Source organism: Sapajus apella, unplaced genomic scaffold, assembly GCF_009761245.1.
Source record: "Sapajus apella isolate SASKATOON/1434 unplaced genomic scaffold, GSC_monkey_1.0 scaffold47, whole genome shotgun sequence".
Classification (NCBI taxonomy): Eukaryota; Metazoa; Chordata; class Mammalia; order Primates; family Cebidae; genus Sapajus; species Sapajus apella.
Window position 1 is genome coordinate 19,332,578 of NW_022436987.1, and position 15,797 is coordinate 19,348,374.

A 15,797-nucleotide genomic window follows, 5' to 3' on the forward strand; every position below is an offset into this window, starting at 1 on the left:
GTCCAGGCTAAGGTGGTCTCACATGGAGATGAGAAAGTTGTTGGGAACTGGAGCAAAGGTGACTCTTACTATGCCGTAGCAAAGAGGCTGTCAGCATTTTGCCCTGCCCTAGAGATCAGTGGAACTTTGAACTTGAGAGAGATAATTTAGGATACCTCGTGGAAGAATTTCTTAAGCGGCAAAGTGTTCAGAGGAAGTGGAGCATAAAAGTTTGGAAAATTTGCAGACTGACAATGCAATTAAAAAAAAAAAAACTTTTTTGGGGGGAGAAAGCAAAAGGAAGAAATCTGCAAAAGTTATGAGAAGCCCAATGTTAATCACCCAGACAATGGAGAAAATGTCTCCAAGGCATGCAGAGACCTTCATGACAGCCATTCCTATCTTATGCCCAGAGGCCTAGGAGGGAAAAATGGTTTCATGGGCTGGGTCCAGGGCTGCCCTGCTCTGTGCAGTCTTTGGACATGGTGCCCTGCTTCAGCTCCAGCTGTGGCTAAAAGGAACAAGATACAGCTCAGACCATTACTTCAGAGGGTGCAAGTTCCAAGTCTTGGTGGCTTCCATGTGGTATTGAGCCTGTGGGTGCACAGAAGTCAAGAATTGAGGTTTGGGAACATCTGTCTATATTACAGAGGATGTATGGAAATGCCTGGATGTCCAGGCAGAAATTTCCTGGAGGGGTGGAGGCCTCATGGATAACCTCTTCTAGGGAAGTACAGCAGGGAAATGTGGGTTCAGAGCTCCATACAAATCCCCCACTGCAGCACTGCCTAGTGGAGCTGTGAGAAGAGAACCACCATCCTCCAGGCTCCAGAATGGTAGATCCACGAGCAGCTTGCACTGTGCACCTGGAAAAGGCATAGGCACTTGGTGCTAGCCTGTGAAAGCAGCCAGGAGGGGGACTGTACCCTGCAAGCCACAGGGGTGGAGCTGCACAAGGCTGTGGGAGGCCACCTCTTGCAACAGCATGACCTGGATGTGAGACATGGAGTCAAAGGGGATCATTTTGGAACTTTAAGGTTTAATGAATGCCCTATTGGCTTTCAGAATTGCATGGGGCCTGTGGCCCTTTTGTTTTGGCCAATTTCTTCCATTTGGAATGGGTGTATTTACCCAACACTTGTGCCTCATGGTATCTAGGAAGTAACTAACTTGCTTTTAATTTTACAGGCTCATGGACAGAAGGGACTTGCACTGTCTCAGATGAGACTTTGGGCTTGAACTTTTGGGCTAATGCTGGAATGAGTTAAGACTTTGGGGTACTGTTGGAAGGGCATGGTTGAAATGTAAGGACACGAGATTGGGGAGGTGCTGGTGCAGAATGGTATGGTTTGGCTTTTTGTTTCTACCCAAATCTCACCTTGAATTGTAATCTCATAATCTCCACATTTTATAGGAGGCAACGTGGTGGGAGGTAATCGAATTATGAGGGCAGTTTCTCCCATGCTGTTCTCTTGATAGTGAGTGAGTTCTCGGGAGATCTAATGGTGTTATAAGCATCTGGCATTTCCCCTGCTGGCACTCATTGTCTCTTCTGCTACCTTGTGAAGAGGTGCCTTCCACCATGATTGCAAGTGTCATGAGGCCTCCCCAGCTATGCAGAAGTCTGAGCCAATTAAATTTCTTTCCTTAATAAATTATGCAATTTCAAGTATTTCTTTATAGCAGTGTGAGAACAGACTAATACTAAGTTAACATAATAAGAACTAGATGATGCACTCAAAATATTATTTTGAGTCATTTGGGAAGCTGTGTGAGGAAAGACAGTGATATAATAAATATGATTCTGAAGTAGAAAAATAAAGTCAATGCACTGAGGGCTCAATGTGAGTTTTATTCATGAAAGCCATTAACCACTATGTATGCTCAATCATGTCTTTTTGTTCTTCTTAGGGATCATGCATTTCACCTTCACTATCCATTTCAAAAGAAGGGTGACTTTCTATGTAAATAAAAAAAATATCAACTACCCTGTGACAAACCATAAATTCTTGCTGCTGCTTTGTATAGAGTTTAGTAACATAGAATTATTAGCATATCTCAGTCTTAAGCCCTCCCTTCCTTCCTTCCTTCCTGTTTCTTCTCTTCCTTTCCTTCTTTCCTCCTCTTTCCTTCTTTCCCTCTCTCACTTCCTCTTTACTGCCGCCTTTCCCTCTGCTTCTCTTCCTGTCTCTTTTTCTTCTTTTTTCATTTCGTTTCATTTTGTTTTCTTTTTATTTTTCTTATTAACTTCCTGATTCAATAGATCATGAAATGCATGTGATTTATAATAGAAATATCTGTGAAAAACTGTGTTTCCAATATTAGAACCTTTCAGTGGCATATCATTGACGATGCTTTCAAGTTTCCACTTGAATTGATAGTACTTACAACATTGAACAATGATCGAAAAATTATTGTGCCATTATAACACAGCTCCTACTTTACAAAGCAAGTACATTGCATTATTAGAAATATTCTGGGACCAGGCACAGTGGCTCATGCCTGTAATCCCAGCACTTTGGGAGGTCAAGGCAGGCAATTGCCTGAGCTCAGGAGTTCGAGACCAGCCTGGGCAACACAGTGAAACCCTGTCTCTGCTAAAATACAAAAAATTAGCTGGTGTGGTGGCCTGTGCCTATAGACCCAGTTACTCGGGAGGCTGACACAGGAGAATTGCTTGAACCCAGGAGGCGGAAGTTGCAGTGAGCTGAGATTAGGTTACTCACTACAGCCTAGGTGACAGATCGAGACTCCATCTCAAAGAAAACAGAAAAAAATATTCTGAATATTATAGAAAACTGAATCACTATAAACTTGTAGTTGGCTCAGTGGAAAACTCATATACATGCTTTGTAAGCTTGGAAAATTATATTTTGACAATATAGGTAGACTTTATTAAATAAACTTTCTTTATTAAAGACATATCAACACAGTTTACTAGGATGTAATACTCACATAAGGATCTAGGGTTTGTAACCTACTATAGCCAACTGCTTTTAAAATTTAATTTTATTGATATATAATTTGTATGCATACAATTTATCTACTTTAAGTGTATAGTTTGATGGGTTTGACCAATGTATAGATTCAAAATATAGAATTTTTTCATTACCCTCCAAAATGTCTTCTTGCTATATTATACTAAATTTTCACCTCCAACCACAGCCCATGTTAACTACTAAACTGATTTCTGTACCTATTTGTTTGCCTTTTCTAAAATATTATTCAAACAGAATTATACAAATTATAGCTTCTAGTTACTGGATTCTTTCACATGGTATAATACTTTTGCAATTTGTTCATGTTGTTCCATAAATCAGTACATCATTCCTTTTTAATTGCTCAGTGGAATTCTAGTACTACATGTCATGAGTAGCCTACCATTTATCTCTTCATTGCTTATTAACACATATGCTTTTTCTAGCTTTTGATTATGAATAAAGATACTATAAGCATTTTTGTGTATGTTATAATTCCTCTTGGGTAATTACCTGGGACATATTGCAGTGTAATGCAGTGTAATGCAGTGTACATATGTTTAATTTTATCAGAAACTGCCAGTTTCCCAAAGTGATGATACTAATTTATAATTCCACTCAAATACATTTTAATTATCAATTTTTCCTTCAAGTGATCATGCTAATCTATTTAGTGTGTGTGTGTGTGTTTGTGTGTGTGGTGTGTGTGTGTGTGTGTGTGTGTGTGTGTGTGTTGTTATTGATGGTGGCAATTTTCTTTTGTTTGTTTTTGCCTGAGTAAAGAATCAGGACCTGTAATTTTAGGTACAGAAATATAATGAACTGAAGTCCTTATATTATAATGTTAGAAATTGGGACTCTCCTGAAAAATTGAAAATGCATGATCATCATTCTGTGACTTAAGGGACCATAATTCAATGTGGTAGTCAAAGCATACTGCTGAGAAATATTTTCTTTTTAAGTATTTTCATATTTGTGATAGCCCTCTTAAAAAGTGTTATTGTTCTAAAGTGCAAACACCATTCAGCTCAGCATGTTAGCATCATAGCAGCTTTTCTTGCTTCTGGTCATATTTGCTTCTCATTGGTCAAATGGCAAATTCAAATTTACTCGCATTTAATTAAAAAAATAAGTAATTGAAAATAAGTAGTAAAAACTCAGGCATACATATGCACAGGTAATTAGCATCTAAAATTAGATTGATGGATAAGCCTAGGTGACAGAAATTCTCTGTGTTTTGTTGTGGATTAGGGGAAGAACAATAATTAACTTTCTTTAATTAACATGTTTTAAACAAGCTTTGGTTTTTCACTTTCTGCCTAGAATGTCCGGATGTCTGACTCTCAAAGCAGAGTTTAAGCTTTTCTGTTTTATTTCTAAATTAGTTGGACTGTGCATTGCTTGGCTGCCAAATGTATTCCTTTAAAGTCTGAAAGAATTTAAATCTTCAAGTTTGGAAATAAATATAAATGAGTTATGGCACTTATTCATGTTTTTTACCTTACAGTCAAAAAAAATTCAAGCCCAGCTGAAGGAGCTTCGTTATGGGAAGAAGGATTTATTATTTAAGGTGAGTCTCTTTCTCTCTTTTCCCTGAAACTTGCTAGCCCAATATCTAAAATATCAAAAACATTATTTAGTTTAAATTAATTTCTGACATTTTTCATGAAGTGGTGTTGCATTTGACTGCATTAGAAATATTTTTATTTTCTTGCCTACTTAATTAATGGAGATAAGTGGAAGTATCATTTACTACATTCATTTTTAATCAAAGGCCTGCCTCATTCCAGCAGGTTAGGAATCTTATAAAACAAATCCTGGTTCCCCAGAGTTCATGAGTTGCAGATTTTAAGCTAAGAGACTTATGCAAAGGTAGATCATACAACGCCTTTTGAATCTTTTAAATTTATTTTTTAAATCAGAGTTTTATAAAGAAATGTGAGCAGAAGACAGTGAGACAGCTCAGATATTCAGTGATTTATTTCTATGTAATATGCCAGTTGAATATAGATTAGTGATTCATCAGCTTTCAGATATTACCAAGATCAGGACTTGTGGAAACTTTTTATTACTTAATATATGAGACATATTATTTGTAAACCTTGTTATTGCATGTCATTTTACATTTTATGAAATCAGGAGACCTGAATACAAAGGGACTATGAAGTTGCATGAATTAGAATTCCTTTAGTATATATAATACTCCCAAAACCTGTTCCATTGTAGGACTTTTATTAACTCAAATAACAAAAGGGCTGGAAGTATGGCAATGTTACAGTTTATGTCACCAAGACTCAGGTTTGTTTTTCATTGTCCTCCCCATCACTCCATATAACAACCTCCAACTTACTTATTCTAAGCCTTGGTTCCTCATAGAATCATGACACTCACTAAAGATATATATATATATTGTGTCCTCATCTAACTATGTACACAATCAAAAAAGAAAAAGGAGGCATTTATCCTCCAAGGTCATTGTTTTTATGAAGGAGCAGAATTTTTTGAGACGATTCACCAAACTAGGTCCCAGACTAGGTTGTGCATCCATCCAAAGGCAAAACCTTAGCATTTTTAGAATCTATTGGGAAAGATCGTTTTTTTTTACAGATAAGTAATAGGAAGGGAGTTGCTCTGGGAGGCAGCCAATGGTTTCTGCTGTAATGTATTCATTCACCCATCCTGATGGCAGCACACTTATCTGATTTTCTTACTAATATATCAGCAGTGCACAGTTTAAGTCTTGAATAAACATGTTGATAATGATAGATTAGATAGATAGATAGATAGATAGATAGATAGATAGATAATGTCAAGGAAGTAGACAGTAGAAACTCAACTATTAGGTTGGTGCAAGAGTAATGGTTCTTGCCATTAAAAAAATGGCAAAAACCACAATTACTCTTGGCACCAACTTCATAGCACTAAAGGATCTGTTACAAGACATTCACCCATGCACCTCTGAAAATGAGTCTACAAACTGGTAAACCTTGAGATGAGTAGTAGATTCTATTTCAGGTAGTTTCCCCTTAGTATATGTTCAATTTTGAATAGATTTGTGGTTTTTTGTTTTTTTTTTTAAAGTAAATGTAGACTTTGAAGGAGTAATGCCTGTTGTCAAAGCATATACATTCTTCCTAAAAATAATGACTCATGCTGACAATTGCAAGTCATAATGATGAATTTGTTGCCCTTATTAGTGCTTGAGAGCTGCCTTTAGCTTGAGGAAGGCTGCCAACTGAAGTACAAATTCTCCACTAAAGATAGAAATGAGGCTTAACTGTTAGTTGTCCAGAGACTTGAGTTACTTTATGTCCTCTTTGATTCCATTTGGAAATGATATTCTCTAGAATATCTCATCTCCATTTTAGTGTTCTTTTTAGATTTGGCAAATGTACTTCTTCCTCAGAAAAATCAATATTCCTAAGTATTATTTATTCATTGAAGAAAAAGTTCAAAAAAGTAACCAAAAAGATAAAGCCAAAGGAAAACTTAAAATCTCATCACTCAAAACAAATGCAAACAATATTTTGACATATCTCATATTTCAATCTAGTTCCTTTTGTATGGATTATACCTGCCTGGTGATATATATATATATATATATACACACACATATATATATATACATATATATATATATATATACACATATATATATATATACACACACACACACACACATATATATATCTCAGTTGCAATGCATACATACACATATATATTCTTTATATATATGTTTTATATATTTATAATTTGTAATTTAAAAACACAAAGATAGCCTTTAATTTTCATTGTTTTATCTAAATTTAAATGAATAATCTTCTATGATATAGATATGACAGAGGATAACCTTTTACTTTTGAGTATCTACTCCCCAAAAATAAATAATTAAATCAAAAAATATCTGCACTCATAGGTTTATCACAGTACTATTCACAATAGGAAACAAAATCAATTGTAATATTCATCAACAGATAATTAGATAAAGAAAATGTGGCATATGTACACACAACCATAAAAAATAAAATCATGTCATTTGCAGCAGTATGGATGGAACTGGAGGTCACTAATTTTCTGTGATCTAAAAACCAATTACCTTGAGTGGGGAGTGACTGGTACTTTAATGACTCTGAGGTTGAATAAAGAGGATTAATTGATGAAAAATACTGTCCACTACGTGGGGTAGATAGTAGTGCATTGGTTGCTTTTCCAGCTGTCTCGTCTGCTAGTGCGTTTACTTGAGCAATGGGATCTGAAGGTTTTTGGTGCCCTTTACAGTGGATGACCCTGGCCTTAAATGAGAGAAGAGCAGCTTTAAGGAAGGCCTTTATTAAAGAAGCACTGATAATGGAAGCTCCTTGTACAGTGAGAAAACCTCTTTCTGCCCAAATGACAGCATGGTGATGGAGGATGTGGAAGGCATATTTGGAATCAGTATAGATATTTACTCTGAGCCAGGGTAAAAGCATGGGTGAGTGCTATTAATTCAGCCTATTGAGAAGTGGTAGATGGAGGAAGAGTGGCAGCTTCAATGACAGAAGTATGGGAAACAACAGCATAGCCAGCCTTTCCTGGAGAGGACTGATTAGGTTTGGAAGAGCTGCTATCAATAAACTATGTGTGATCAGAGTCTGGAATAGGGGAAAGAGATGTAGGGAAAAGGGGAAACAGCAATATGTACTAGGAGATGCAGTTATGCCGTGTAGGAGTAGCATTCATGTTTGGTATTAGGTGAGAGCCTGGATTAAAATTGGGGCCATGCACAATAATCACAGTGGGAGTTTCAATAAAGAGCGAATAGAGTTGGACTAGATGTGGGGCAGATAAAAGATGTGGAAGATGAAAAGAGGATATTAAAGCCTGGAGATTGTGAGAAGTGTATAAAGTAAGTGAAGCGTAGCCTGTGATTTTGAAAGCTTCCAGAAGAATTAGAGTGGCTGTCGCAGTGGCCCACAAACATTGGGGAGAGTGAGGTCCAGTTGTCTAGAGAGAAAAGCAACAGGACGTGGACCTGGCTTTTGTGTAAGAACTCCAACCGCACACCCCCGGATTTCAGCAGTATATAATGAAAAGGGTTGAGACAAGTTGGGGAGAGCTAGGGTGGGAACAGTTTTTAGAGCTGTATTTAAGGAGCGAAAGGAGGAGTGAGGAAAGGATTTAGGATCAAAAGGGTTGGATAAGTTTCCTTTAGTGAGTTTATACAGTGGCTTAGAACAGCAAAACCTGGTATCCAGAGGCGAAAGTAGCCAACCACACCCAGGAATGAGAGAAGCTGTTGTCTGGTAGAGGGGGTTGGGGTGTCAGAGATTGGCTGGACCCAATTGCTAGGGAAAGCATTGGTGTTTTGTTGGAGGATGATGCCCAGATAAGTGACAGACGTGGAAGAAATTTGGGCCTTAGAAGGGGACACTCGATATCCTTTTAAAAATAGGTGCTGAAGAAGCAGGATGGTGTCTTGCTGAGAAGTTTCATAAGAGGGGCTGCACAGCCACAGGTCGTCTGCATATTGAATAAGGTGGGAAGACGAGGAGCAGAAACATAGTGAATCGCCAGTGAGGGCCTGACTGAAGTAGTGTGGGCTGTCCCTGAAACCCTGAGGCAGGATGGTCCAGGTGAGTTGTTGTGAAGGGTGGGTATCAGGGTCAGTCCAGGTAAAGGCAAAGAGAGACTGAGAGGAAGGGTGTAGGGCATCTTTGAGATCAAGGACAGAATAATGGGTTGTGGATAGAGGAATTGACGACAGAAGAGTATATGGGTTTTGTACCACAAGATATATAGGGAGGACAATTTGAGTGATAAGGCAGAGGTCCTGAACTAGTTGGTAGGACTTGTCCGGTTTTTGGACAGGCAAGATAGGAGTGTTGTAAGGAGAATTGGTGGGTTTTAGGAGGCCATGCTGTAACAGGCAGGTGATAACAGGTTTCAGCCCTTGCAAAGTTTGTTGAGGGATGGGGTACTGCCTTTGGGCAGGATAGGGATGGTTGGGTTTTATTGGAATAATAATGGGCTTATGTTCAATGACCAACGACAGAGTAGATGTATCCTAGACACTCGGGTTGAGATTTGGGGATACAACAGGGGGTTGTAGGGAAGGCTTAGAACTCAGCAAAAGGGTGGCTGTGAGATGGGGCTGGAGTCCAGGAATAATGAAGGAAGCAGACAACTTAGTTAAGCTATCTAGGCGTAATAAAGGAATTGGATAGCTAGGAATGACCAAGAAGAAGTGGGAAAAGGAGTGTGGTCTTAGCTGACACTAAAGTTGGGAGGTTTGGAGTGGTCTAGAAGCTTGGCCTTCAATTCCCACAATCGTAATAGGTGCCGGAGAAACTGACCTTGAAAAGAGGGTAAAGTGCAGTGGGTAGCCCCCGTGTCTGTGAGGCAGGGGACGGACTTACCCTCCATGGTAAGAGTTACGCTTAGCTCCGTATCCGTGATGTTCCATGGGGCTCCAGGAGCATCCGGGTGGCATCAGTCTTCAGTGGCCAGGCCAAGGAGAGCTGGAAAAGAGCTGGCTTGGGCTCCACGTGCCGTTGGGGTGTCAGTAGTAGGGGTTGGGTAGTTTGACCTCCAATGGGGCCTCTTGCAAATAGGACATGGCCTGTGAGGGGCAGGAGGCTGCCTACAGTCACTTGCCCAGTGGCCAGTTTCCTGGCACTTGTAGCAGCGTGAAAGCCCAGGCTGGGGGCATTCCTTGGCCCATTGGCCAGGTTTCTGGCCATTGAAGCATGATTCTGGAGTGGTGTGTCTTGGTAACTTGCCTGGCAGTTATGGCTTAGCTGATGGAGCGGGGGTTCCTCTTACCACAGATGCCAACATTTGCAGGTCTGAAATGTGCTGCCACTTGGTTGCCTCCTCCCTGTTGTTAAATACCTTGAAGGCAAGGTTGGCTAATTTCTGTTGTGGGGTTTGAGGGCCTGCATCTAACTTTTGGAGCTTTTTTCTAATATCAGGGCAGACTGTGTAATAAAGTACATATTTAGGATGACACAGCCTTCTGGCTCTTCTGGATCTAGTGCGGTAAAGTGTCTAAGGGTGTTAGCCAGGTGGGCCATGAATTGGGCAGGGTTTTCATCCTTGCCCTGGTTGTTTCTTTAAGCTTGTCATAATTGACAGATTTGTAAGCTGCCTGTTTAAGTACTTCAACTAAGCAAGAGAACATGTAGTCACGCCTGGCAAGATTAGGCTAGCCCATCTGATATTGCCATTGGGGTTCCTCCTTAGGTACCCCTGACGCCCTCTTGAAGGGCTGGCTCATGGCATCTGCGGACGTCAGCATAAGATTGAGCCAGAGAAAAATCTCTATCTTGTTCATCTGGTGAAAGAGTGGAAGTTAGAATGATGTTTAAGTCATTCTAGGTTAAATTATAGGATTTAGTTAGATATTGGAATCCTTGTATATATTTAGTAGAGTCTGGTGAAAAGGATCCTAAGCGCTGATTTATTTGGGACAGATCAGATGAAGAAAAAAGAACATGAACCTTGATTATGCCCTCGGCTCCAGCCACTTCTAGAAGGGGAAACTGCTGGGTGGGGGACCTAGTTTTTAGACTGAATTGTGCCCGAGAGTGGGTGTAGGAAGGAGAAGTGCCAGAGGAGGTGTAGGAGGTGGGAGAAGGGGCAGTGGGGAGGGCAGGATTTAGTTCAGCCTGTTGAGGAACAGCCTGAGCGAGAGCCTGAGGAGAAAGGGAAAGGTCGGAAGGTTCTATGAAGAAAGCAGACTCTGCACTGGTGGCAGGGACAGGGGGCGTGGATGGGAAAGAAGGAAGGAAAGTTTGACAGGGATCACATTGGGAACAGAGGCTGGGAATGGATCGAAGTGTAAAAAATGCCTGGAAGTAGGGTATTTCAGACCATTTGCCCATGTCGCAACAGAAACTGTCTAAATCTTGTAAAATAGAGAGTTCGAAGGTGCCATCTTTTGATCAGTTGGAGCCATTAGTTAACTTGTATTGTGGCCATGCAATGTTATAGAAGATGAGATGTTTGGGTTTTAGGTCAGGAGGCAGCTGAAGAGGCTTGAGGTTTTTTGGAGCACAGGCCAGTGGAAAGGAGGGAGGGATAGAGGATGGATGATTGCTCATGGTTCTGGAAAGGCAGCAGAGACAAGGAAAATGGGCATGCAACCCGGCCACTCCATAGGCATCCCTAGTTGAGCCTCGGTTGAACCTCCTCCTTGGTGAGTGGTCAAAGAGAGTGTCCTCTACATTGACCTGCCACCAATATCGGACATGAGCCTGGTGGGTGAATGTCTCCATGATAGTCAAAGCCCTGGGGTAAACTGGGTTCCCCGATCCGTGACCTACATAGGATTTTTCCCAGTCCTGAACCACACGGAAGAACCTGGTTTATCTGATTTTCCTTGTCTTTGCAGTGGAAAAAGAATGAAACCAAAAGGGGGAGGAAGTGGAAAGGAAAAGACAAAAGGATGGGAAAGCAAAAGGAGAGAGACTGCTTACCAAAATGGCCAGTGGTGTGCGTCTGTGGGCTGGTCTGATGACCCCAGGTGGGTAGGTAGATCTCATTATGAAAGTTGGAACAGGGGACTCATCTCCCATGGGAGTTCCCCTGTCCTGGGTTTCTGGCACCAAATATCCAATAGTACCGAAGATTAAATGCATTTAATAAAGAGATCTTCCAAATAGGCTTTGTGTGTGTGACAAGGCCATTTTTTTTCTCGCTTGGGTACAAGTGGGCCAATCTGAGAAAGGACAGGCAAAGGGGGTAAGGATGGGAATTGGCTTTATAGGTTGGGGTAGTTTTTTGCGGGCCAGGGCTGTTGCAGAGTAAGATTAGTTACAGTGGTGGAGGGTAGGGACAAGGAGAATACATGACCACAAGTTCAGTTACAATGGCGGGTGGGGTGAGGCAGAAGAGCAGTTAAGATGGCAGGATGGGGCAAGGAGCTTTCACATTATCATAAGCATAAGAACAGTTAAGATGGCAGAGTTGGATGAGAGGTATTCACATTATCATAAGAACAGTTAAGATGGCAGGACTGGGTGAGAGGTATTCACATTATCATACGAACAGTTAAAATGGCAGGATGGGGTGAGAGACTTGTCCTGGGAAGCTCCACTGGGTGATTAGGGACAATGGTGAATGCAGGCAGCAGGTGGGGGACAATTAGTCAAGGTAGGCAGGACTTCAGATTTCTGGGCTTGCTCGCGGAGACCTGACACTTACCTGTTGAGGCATCATGAATTAAGTACATTTGCAGGGTTGTTGTGTAGTCATTCCTTTAATAACTATCCCTATAGCATATGTTTATATTATTGGATTAAAATACTGACTTAATTGTTCTGGAGTGTGTGGTGATAGACTACATGCACTTATTCCTGCTGAAATTCAGACACCATAGTGGCATGTGTTATCACTGCTATTTTCTCTAAAAACAAGATGTATTTATTTAACTTGGTACCTCTATTGTCATCTACTCTTAAAGAGAGGGGCATTGCAACCTGAATTTCCATGTATGTATAACAGAGTGTCAGATTATTTCCTGATGATTCCAGATATCTATAAAGGAATTTTGTAAAGTAGTTTTACCTTAATTTTTAAACTCTTGAGTAATTTAAGATAATTTTTGTGCATCTGTCTCATTAATTTACACTTACCCACATGTTAAACTAATTCTTAATGAGCAAAATGATTTTCAGTGCCACTTATTTGTTACAAGTGTCAATTTATTTCCAGTTAAATGAGGTTTGGTACCAAAATGTAGACATCTTAGAAAAGAAGTGTAAGTGATTAACAATTTTATTTTTTTATATGATTCGACAAGCTGGAAGCTTGTCGAATCATATTCATTTGTGTGATATTGTGCCAGAATTGCTAGCCTTTGCTTACCGGTAATAACTAAAATAAGCAGCCCAGGATAACTAAGATCTGTGTGTAAACAAATGCTTATCTTGACTTCTGTAAACCACTGAAGTAACAAACAGAATGACAAAAGTCCCCTGGCCCTTGGAATGTCCGGAGACCCCCACTCTCGTCTCCACCCAGGAGGTGAATTACAGAATCCCCTGGCCCTTGGAATGTCCAAAACCTTTTTATCCCCATCCCCGCTCTTCACCCCCACTCCCAAGGTAGTTTTTTGGGTACAAAAATTCTTGGCACCCTGCTTTCGACGCCACAGGTTGGAGAGACGTGAGTCCTCTGTGGTTGCCGGCATAATAAATGACCCTGCAATCTGGCATACTTTTGTCTTGGTGCTAACTTTCTACGCTCGATCCAGTACAACATTTGTGCCTCAAAATAATTATATGAGTCAGAGAGGGAAGATACTATTGTTCCCTTATTATTAACCAGAAAACCAAGACCCAGAGAAGATATAAAATTTGTCTGAAATTTTGGGACTAGCAAGTGGCAGAGATATCTCTTAATTTAAGTTTTTGACTCCACGATACCACGTTTTTCCCAGTTGTGTTTCTACCTTGTATTTTAAGGTGATTTACAGATTATATCTTTTAGAAATAATTTCTTCTAATGTACTCAAAGACCTGTGAAGGGAAAATAAAAATCTTCGGACCTCAAACTTAATTTGCCAAAGGAAAAAGTCAAGCTTGGAAATTGAGTTATTCCTAACTGCCTCCCATTTTTTTCCTGAAGAGATAGCTACAAAGATGGAGTCTACAAACCTCCCCAGGAGGCTCCCCTCATAATGTATTCACAGGATAATTCCTTGTGGACCCCAAGGTCTTTATCCTAAAAGGGTTGAAATTCACCCTGACAAGGTAAATGAATAGCTTGTTTTCACAGGTAAGGGAGAAAAATAGATCTGGTTGTCATCTCTGAGCTCACTTGAGATGAATGCATATTTTGCTGCTTCCTCTACCCTGTCTTTACTTTCTTAAGTTAAAACGCAGATTCACTAAGAGGGAGATGAATTCCTAGTTGACTGTTCTTCTACCCTCTCTTTTTACATGTAAAATGTGGATTCAGTGAGGGCTGATCAAAGCCTCAAAAGAATGCAACTGCTTGCCCCTTTTATCTACACTCCCCTTTTTACTTTTCTTTTTGTCTATTGCCCCCTTCTTCCCCTAGAATGTTGAAGTCCCCAAATGCTGTTTGGAAAAAGCACAGATCACAGATGTTCCTGTGATTTTGTCTTTCTTTTTCCTAGACATATACTCAACCTTGGCAAAATCCACCTATAAATCAAAAAGTATATGAGAGTGCTCTCAATTAATCTAGAGGTTTATTTTGCCAAGGTTAAAGACATCCCTGTGACACAGCCTCAGGAATATGTGCCCAGCACTTTGTGCTGGGCTACAGCTTGATTTTGTACATCTTAGGGAGACATAAGACATATATGTAAGATGTTCATTGGTTCAGTTCAGAAAGGTGGAACAACTGGAAGCTTAGGCTGGGGAGATGATAGGTGGATTTAAAGATTTTCTGATTGGCAGTTGGTTGAAAGAGTTTATCTAAAGACCTCGAATGAACAGAAGTCAGTGTCTGGGTGAAGATAAGCAGTTATGGATACTAAATTTTTAATATGCAGATGAAGCCTCCATGTAGCAGGATTCAGAGAGAATAGATTATAAATGTCTATCAGACTTAAGTTGCCAAACTCTTAGTTAATTCTCTCCTGACTCAGAAAAAAGACCTGGAAAGGGAAAAGGATTCTTTACAGAATATAGATTTTTCCCACAATAAACAGCTTTGCATGGCCATTTCAAAATATGTCAAAGAAATATATTCTGTGGTAAAATGTTTTAATTTCTTTTAGGGCCTGCTATTTATCATGTTGGTATTTCTTATCACTACAAAGAGTCTGCTTTGCCAGTCTTAAGGTTTCTATTTTAGGGGTAAATCCTGGACCTCTCTGCCTGGATTTGAACAGGAAGAGAGGATAATAAGGCATGTCTGACCGCCCCCCTTCCTCCACCCTCTTTCCCATCTTGGCCTGAACTAGTTTTTCAGGTTAATTTAGGAATCCCCTGGGCCAAGAGGAAAAGTCCATCAATTGGTCAAGGGACTTAGAGTTTTATTTTTGGCGCATATACCCTATCAGCTTAAAAGAACTAACAGAAGTAAATTCTGTGCATAAGAAACAAGAGAAAGTAAATTGCCTTGTCAAAATCAACCCAAATTTGTAGCCTTATTCTTTGTGTGCTTAAAGGACAAAAGCCAATTAGCATCACTTATTTTTTTCAGAATTTGCTAGCTAATGGAGTGGAGATGCAGGTTTTAAAAGATTACATATTTTGTATCAGAAACAATGACAAGTTAAATTCTAATAAGTATACTTTTCCCCCCAAAATTCTGCAAATAGAATCATTAGAGAATTGAACTTTTTTAATGTTCTTATTTTTTGAATTATTATTTTTTAATTTTTTTATTTCAAAAAGATTTTGAGGAACAGGTGGTGTTTGGTTACATGAATTAGTTCTTTAGTGGTGATTTCGGTGCACCCATCACCTAAGCAGAGTACACTGTACCCAATGTGTAGTCATTTATTCCTCGTCCACTTTCCACTTTTTCTGTGGAGTCCCCAAAGTCCATTGTATTATCCTTAACACCTTTGCATCCTCCTAGCTTAGCTCCCACTTCTGAGTGAGAACATACGATGTTTGGTTTCCATTCCTGAGTTACTTCACTTAGAATAATGGTCTCCAAATTCATCCAGGTGGCTACAAATGCCATTATTTTGTTCCTTTTAATGGCTGATGAGTACTCCATGGGGTGTGTGTGTGTGTGTGTGTGTGTGTGTGTGTGTGTGTGTATGTGTGTGTGTGTATACACATATGCAATAATAAAAATATGGAAACAGCCCAAAGGCCCATATGCTGCTATAAAAATGTGTGTACAAGTATCTTTTTTGTGCAATGACTTCTT

General features: G+C 39.9%; 1 protein-coding gene across 3 annotated transcripts in view; it reads left to right on the top strand.

The window, feature by feature from the left end:
* The window catches only part of LUZP2 (leucine zipper protein 2), a 569,126-nt gene that overhangs the window by 421,259 nt on the left and 132,070 nt on the right, over positions 1 to 15,797 (top strand). For all 3 annotated transcript variants that reach the window (XM_032241009.1, XM_032241010.1, XM_032241011.1), the window contains exon 7: positions 4,465 to 4,527. In XM_032241009.1, coding sequence (XP_032096900.1) covers positions 4,465 to 4,527 — 63 coding nt within the window. The remainder of the gene's footprint in view (positions 1 to 4,464; positions 4,528 to 15,797) is intronic.